The sequence below is a fragment of the Phaethon lepturus genome, unplaced genomic scaffold, assembly GCF_000687285.1.
Source record: "Phaethon lepturus isolate BGI_N335 unplaced genomic scaffold, ASM68728v1 scaffold34468, whole genome shotgun sequence".
Lineage (NCBI taxonomy): Eukaryota > Metazoa > Chordata > Aves > Phaethontiformes > Phaethontidae > Phaethon > Phaethon lepturus.
The window spans coordinates 281-7,651 of NW_010557456.1; the positions used below are offsets into that span (position 1 = coordinate 281).

A 7,371-nucleotide genomic window follows, 5' to 3' on the forward strand; every position below is an offset into this window, starting at 1 on the left:
ACCCACCGGTCCCTTTGGCCTCCAGTGCAGACGGGGGCTTCCCTGCAGAGGGGCCAGCCCTGTCACCCGCCTTCGCCTGCCCAGCCTTGGCTTTGGCCGCCGCAAGAGTGATGTACTTGGTGACGATGGTGATGTGGTAGGACCTGAAGTCTGCCAGCGCGGAGACGCACTGGTTGAAAGCCGCGCAGAGCTGTGCGTCTCCAGAGGAGAGCACATGCTGCTTCAGGGAGGGGGCACGGTGGATCTCCTCCACAAAGGCTCGGTGGGGCGGGGGCATGTAGTCCCTCATCCTGTGCAGGAAGGCGGCTGCAAGACACCAGCAAAGGAAGAAATGAGTTGTGGGCACATGGCTTCAAAGCACCCTGACGCGCTCAGAGAGCGGCCAGACAGGCACTGGTGCTGGCATGGTCTGCAGGGACCACTGCCCTGGGTGGTACCCAACAGCCTGCGCAGCATCCTGGCCTCCTCTGTTCTGTCTCAGTGTCTGTAATTAATTGATAAAGAACACCCATATTAGGTCAATGGTCTGTTAGGGTCAGTCTTAACCCTAAAAGGCAGGTTTTAGCCATTGCTCTCAGCCTTTTGGTTTCAGGTTGTTTGGGGTATTTTTTTGCTATTAGGCTGGTTTTGCTAATTTCTGATAAATATATTCTGTTGTGGGCTGGACTAATGTGAAGCTATGTGAATGGATGAGCTAAATTACTGGCAGGATGCTGGCGCGCTCTGCTCTCTCATCTCTGTACCCATATATAACCTCAGTAAAAAGTTGACACGCAAAAAGCAAAGTCTGTCCATCTGGGAATTTATAGCGGTGAGGAAGTGCTTGCCAGAGCCTCGTTTATAGACTTCCTCCCTAACGAGCTGGGCAGAGCCCCATCCCAGCCAAGCTGTGCGAGGGTTTTGCGAGGGCGAGATGGACGCGTGTCCTGTCGACTGGCAGAGCTGGGCACAGCTGTGGGAAGTGTTCTGCCTCGGTTCTTACCCCGTCCCTTATTTGCTTAGGAAAAAGGAAAAGTGTGTGACTTACTGCTCTCCTCGCTATGGCGAACACCCAGGAGTTCATCAAAAGCGTGAAGGACGGTGCTCTGTGCCGCGCTCCCTCCCGAGTACGCCATGGGCTCGTCAGATACACCTTCATATATCAGCCCATCCGGCATGGCGGGGTTATCTTTCCAGCTGGGTGGGAAGACACGGCAGTCAGGCAGGGAGCAGCCATGGGGCAGCTGATAACCGGGGGGCTGCGAGAAGGGACCTTGGGCTGGCAAGATTGAGCGAAACCTTCTTGACCCAGTCCATGGATCTTCTCTCCTCGCTCAGCCTTGACAGCTGTCCTCAAATGCGAGATAAACTTGGAAATCAAAGACTGTGTCGAGATGCATGACAAGGTCATGGGTGTAGGAAGAAATCCTTAATTATGCATTGCCTAGGACCTAGGGATCATTCCATGGGGTTGCCGCGCACTGGTGAGCACCCCATGGCGTGGTCCCGGGACGGGCTGCTGCACCTCCGTCTCTGACCCGGGGCCTGGCTCAGGCAGGCGCCGCGTGGTAGTTTGCACGTGCAGAGCTGCTTTGGGTGTGCAAGAGGGGAGGGGGCACTTGTCTGGGCAATAGTGGCACTTAACATTAATTCCTTGAAATCCCAGTGACCATTAGGAAAAGCCGAGTTGCCTCAGTGGCACATAGTTGCCCAAACGTTCTTCCAAGCCCTTGAAGTTTGTACTTTGGGTTTTTCACTGTTCTTTTAACTCCTGAGATGACGTCCTTAAAGACAGTGCAGGACAGCCTGCCTTTATTTATTTCAGCAGAGAACAAGCCTGTAATGTGATTTCCTCCCTCATAAAGCTGCTCGTCCTCGGCAAGCCCGGGAACCGGGCAGCATCGGTGCCTCCCCCCCACACCATTAACTCACAGCCCCTGTCATCAGGCTTAATGCGCCTGTTGTGCAAAAATGGATAAATGCTTGCTCACAAATGGAAAGAGGAGTTATAATTTCAGAGAGATAATGTGCCTAGCACAAAAATATCTCTTGACCTTCTGAAGAATGCACCATTTCATGAAGCTTTTGGTGCTGGCTGCTAAGGCTATTTGACTGTTGGAGCAGATTTTGCACAAACTGCAGAGAAAATAGATTCATTATCAAATACCATAATATTTTTAGCTCTCCCAGGGATGTATTTATAGCAACCTTTACTAGGGGGAAGTTCTTATAAGCAGAAGGGAATTTAAAAGGCATGTTTTTCCAGGATGATGACCATCAAGACAAGGTCAGCTTGGATAAAAAATGAGAGAAATCTAATCAGGATGCATGGAGCCTTTTGACTTAGGAATGCTGAGATATACTGAAGAGAAATAAAAATAGAAACCCCCTGAGACGCCCGGGAGCGGAGCAGTTGGGGATGCTCGCAGCCCCGCAGAGAAGATGAGGGGTAGCCAACCTGCATTGCTGGGCTCTCGTGGCCGTATTTCTGCCTTGCCCAAAGGACTTTTTTCAGTGGGGGGGGGTGTGTGTGTGTTTTTTTTAATTAATGGAATTGTAATGGAGCAACAGCAAGAGGCTTGTTATAGATGTTTCCTTAACATGCAAAAGACATCACTTGGCTTTGTAGCTTTGTGTGTACAGTGTGTGAAATAAAGAGAAATTAGTCTTCTCCTGTCAAAACTGTTAGGGCCAAGAGCAGGAATAAAAAAAACACAGTTATGGCTGTTGTGGTGCAGAGATCGTGCCTGGGCTAAGCTGAAGAGCAGGATGGAGAGGGCTGGGGGGGGAGGCAGACCCTAGCCCTCTGCCACGGTCCTTGCCCAGCGGCTCTGGCTCCGCCTGGGCGGATCCAGTGCCTGGAAACTCCCTCCCTCGAGGGCAGCAGGACCACATCGCCCTTGGGGTCACCGGTGCCGGACACAGCGCTGGCTCCTTCCCTGTCCCGGGGGACCCCGTGTCACGGCCTGGGCTGCCCCTTCCCAGAGCATCCCCTGCTCCTCCCGACCCGGGAGCTGCCACCACGGTGGTTTTGGAGGGAAACGTGCTGCACTTACCCAGAGAGAAAGATCCGGATCACAGCGTAAAATACTGCTGGATCCACGTAGTCTAGGAGGAAGTCAGATTGTAGATGTTACTGAGGCAGTTATTTCCCTCTACATCAGCATTTCCCACACGGCAGTGCTCCCCGCCACTGCAGCTGAAGCGACCTGAATGCTGAGAAAAGGACCAGGCGGGAGGGGCCGGCGCGTTGCGTGGGGCCGGTGCCCCCTCCCCACGGTGGGCTTCCCTCAGCCGGGCTCCGTGGGGCACTGCTGTGTACAGCACACAGCACAGCATCAGTGCTCAGAGCCGCTCAGCCCAAAAACAACCCCCGCTTTTACCCAGGGCCCGTTTGGGTGCTCAAATCCCATTTATCACCCTGGGAGCACCGAGCTTCCCCTGAACTGTTCCTGCCTCCTCCTGCTCCATCCCTCTGGAGAGGCTTTATGGGCCAAGTGCGAGCACAGTTACGAGAATGCATCCGATGAGCTAAAGCGTGCACAGCAACGCGAGGACACGAGCTGCCCTCCAGCTGAAGGCTGCTGTTACCGTGCATCCGTGTCAAAGCCTTGCTCATGTCCCCGATGGCCTCTGCCAGCTCCTGCAGGGCTTTGTGCAGGGTCTCCTCGTTGAGCTGCAGGATGGCACGAACGGCCTGAACGATTGCCTGCGAGAGGAGAGGAGAGCAGGGAGAGTGTTCAGGAGGCTGGGATGTCTGTGTGCAGACGTCTGGACACGCAAGCAAGCGTGCAGGGGACAGGTACACCTCGTGGGTGCGCACCTGCGGGTGCTTTCCGGGTGGGCAAAGAGCTGTGGGGCACGGCGGTACCCTACCTTAATCCCAGGCACAGCTGCCTTCTCAACCAGGAGGGTGACGAGGATAAAGCCTCGTAGGCTCTCTCCCCCGGGCAGCGAGATGATGGTGTCCAGGTTCCTGCAGGGGCGACCGGCGGAGATCAGGAGGGTGCTTGCTCAGGGTTCCCCTGCACACCCCAGGACCCTTTGAGCCCCTGGAGCAAAACCCCCAGAGCTGCAGAGCCTCTTATCTGCACCCCAGGCAGAGACGAGCTGGCACAGAGCAAAAGGGAAGAGGGACTGCTCTGGTTTTGAGGGGTCCGTGACCCTCCCCACGCATTGCTGGGCTAAAAGTCTGGCCCATGACAGCATGATCCATGCGGACTAGAGCAGCCCACGGTTCAGCTGCGGTCACGGCACTTGGCTGTTGTTGCAGTGGCTGTTGTTGCAGTGGCATTTGCGTGCCAAAGACGGAGCTGGTTTTGTTGTGCTCATATATCAAGAGGCAGGTTCAACCTAAGCAGAGCCCTGCAGTGTTGGAGTACTAAGCCAATTCAAACAAAACTAACACTGTTAGAAAATAAATAAGCATCTTAAATACTTACTCAATTTCCAAAGGCCTGAAGGCATTTTGGTTATTGACAACAAATGCACAAGAAAAGGAGAGAGAGAGACGTTATAAATTGTTTCAGCAATGGACTGTGCTCTGTGGGAGACAAACAGCCTGTGGGAAGCACCGTCCCTCGGGGGGGATGCTCCCACAGGCCCCCGGTTCCCCACTGGGCGCCCGTGTCTGCACCCACAGCTGCAGTGCTGGCAGCCCCAGAGGGCACCGCTCCCCCCTGCCCAGACCCTTCCCCAGACCTTCTCCGTGACACAGGCCCCCAGTGACGGCTGGTTTTCAATGGGTTTTGGCAGAACAGGAGTGGTTTGGGAATTGTTTCTCCCTGTTGTACTGGATGGGACGTGCTGGGGCTCATCGCTGTTGCCCTGACCACGTGAAGAGCCACACTCGGTCTGCCCACGTTTGCCCATTTACCCATTGGGGTTCTTCCTCCTCCAGTTGGCCAACACAAAGTCTGCATGGCTGAGGATGGGGGGGAGGCCGAGAGCCTGTGAGACCTCCCAGAAGGGGACAGCAAGATTTCGGGGCAGGACCTGAAGGGCACAAAGCACAAAGCACAAAGCAGATGAGGATTCAGACAGGCTGATGAAAGGTGCCCGTCCACAGGCACTCAACCAGGCAGGAAGGGGTCATGCTCCTGCTGCAGCCACAAGAAAGAGGCTTTGCTCCCATGGGATGAGTCCCAGGGGAGCAGCATCGGCCCCCAGATCCCCTGGAGTAAGTGAACCTGCTCCACGTTGCTTTTACCTTCACGGTGCCCTCCTCGCCCTCCTGCCAGAGGTAGCCCATCGTGATGAAGCTGAGCACCAGATGCGCCAAGTGCAGCTCCTCGCGCCCTCGGAGGTGCCGGGCGCTCAGCTGCGGCATCTGCCAGGGAGACCCTTGGAAGCAAGGGGCACAGCAGGCGATGCCAAGGGCCCCCCACAGTGGGGGGCTGCCCTGCTAACTGGGGAGAGACTCTCTGTGCCCTTGCCCTCTCCCCACAAGCCTCCATTCCCTCCCAGCCCTGCAGGATTTGCTGCCAATTTGCTGTTGGTGGCTTGTGAGCGTGGACAGTAAACTGTAGGATTTTACTCGGAAAGCCATCCCTCTGCCTTGTGCTGGGCTGCATGTAAGAGGGGGTCCGGCTGGGCTGGGGGGCTCGCAGCTGCCGTGACATCTAGAGGGTTTCCCCTGCCACCGCACGCTGCTCGCAGCGCTCCAGCCCTCGCAGCCTCGGCTCGCCAGTGCACCCTCGGATGTGCCGTAGGAGTTATTTCTGTGCCAACGTTTATGCTTTGCTTTTGCCTGGTATTAGTCCTGTCTGCGTGAGTCCTTGCTGAGGACACAGCTTTGCTGTTGCTTTGCTTTTCCACACATTCTGCAGACACTGCTGTGTCAGACCAAGGTCTGAGAGAGCTCCAGAGCCAGGAAAGATAACACAGGTACCTGGTGAACTTGCGAGCGGAGCCGGTGGCTCGTGATCAGCTGAGGCAGGTCGTGGGCAATCTCCATCCAGGGACCGTAGGATGCTGGCAGCTCTGTCTTGGTAGAGAGAGGCGAGAGGGAGGGCTGTAAATGCACAGAGACTGGCAGCACACGGTGTCACAAGGCTGCATCTCTCCTCTTCCCTCAGTTCCTGAGCGGCTCGGGACTGAGGCAGGAAGAAATGTGTCCAGGGGTTAAATCTGGGTTCATCAGAGCTGCATGTGGACCCCTGCAAGAAGCAGGGACAGGCTCGGGAGAGAGTGCAGCCCCCTCCCCAAAGAGCTTCAGGGCTGTGCTGGGCCAGGGGGACATGCTGCCACCGTCATCCTTCGCAAAAGGTTGGGAGAAACGGGACCCAGAGCATCCCGGCGTGGGCAGGTGGCAGCTGATGGGGACAGGTCGCAGCACACACAGTGCCAAGCCTGGGAATAAGTCACGGGCCTTAGAGAATGGGCCGGCGGAGGGAGCCGGGCTGGCTGCCCCGGCCCCGGGACACCGGGCTTTGGGGGAGCAGAGGGGAGCGCGTGTACCGCGCACCCACGGCTTGGGTGCAGTGGGACGGCCAAAGTGGTCCTGCACCGATGCAGCTCTGGGGACCGGCGTGACCCTCAGAGCTGCTGCAAAGGTGGACAGAGCCTGTCTGTCCCAGGGTGGGGAGAGGGTAACCCCGTGCTGGGACACGGGGTGCTGGGACACGGGGTGCTGGGACACGGGGTGCTGGGACAGCAGCAGGAGGGAACAGAGGGCTCGGAGGTAAGCCCAGCCCTGGGTAAACTCTTCGGAGTTGAGGCCGGCTGAGAGGCAACACCCAAACTCTCCTGCTTTGGTCCCCACTCTGGCTGTAATGCAGAGGAAAGCACTGCTTACTTTGATGAAAAGTTTCAACATTTCAGTGGATAAATTCTTTGCTGCGACTCGCTGCTGGGGCTGGGCAGCCCCGGGGAGGGCCATGCCGGTCAGCGCCTGGCTGGGGGGACCGGGCGTCCTTCGCCGTCCCGCTCCGTCATGTTTGCAAAGGTTTTCCCGGGGCTCTGGCAGGGCTGTGCTCGCGCCTGCGGGGATGGGAGGGGAGCCGACACCGCCAGCCCGGGCTCCCAGCATCCCCCCAGCCTTGCACATGGCGGGTAATGGTTTGTGTCCGGTTCCCCCTCTTGTAATACCAGCCTGCGGGATGATAAACAAGTATCTGCCTGTCCCTGAGCGCTCCCGCTGCGAAGCGAGCCCAGTGATAAATGGCACCGCTTCCAGCACAGGAGGTCTGCAGTCTGACTGCTCTCCTTGTACTCCCTGAAATCCTGTGAAGCCAAGGCCAATGTGTGAATTGCAAAGCTCCTTCGCTTCTCCCCGCGCCGCTTGCTGCAGCCAGTTTAATCATTCTTAAAGCGAGAGGTTTGTCCTATGAAACTGTCTAAGCCAAAATAGCACGTGCCCTCCTTGCTTTTTATAAACTGCTATAGAGTAGC

The 7,371-nt window shown here is 56.6% G+C and overlaps 1 protein-coding gene across 1 annotated transcript in view; it reads right to left on the bottom strand.

Annotated features, from left to right (window-relative positions):
- Positions 1-6,859, bottom strand: part of LOC104625203 (indoleamine 2,3-dioxygenase 2-like) — a 6,935-nt gene extending 76 nt beyond the window's left edge. Inside the window, 10 exon segments of the mRNA XM_010292769.1 lie at positions 1-306; positions 1,028-1,176; positions 3,036-3,087; positions 3,571-3,688; positions 3,856-3,955; positions 4,422-4,436; positions 4,856-4,974; positions 5,189-5,308; positions 5,870-5,992; positions 6,776-6,859. The exon segment at positions 1-306 is cut by the window's left edge and continues 8 nt beyond it. Of these exon segments, the coding sequence (XP_010291071.1) occupies positions 1-306; positions 1,028-1,176; positions 3,036-3,087; positions 3,571-3,688; positions 3,856-3,955; positions 4,422-4,436; positions 4,856-4,974; positions 5,189-5,308; positions 5,870-5,992; positions 6,776-6,859 (1,186 nt within the window).
- Positions 6,860-7,371: the final 512 nt, after the last annotated feature.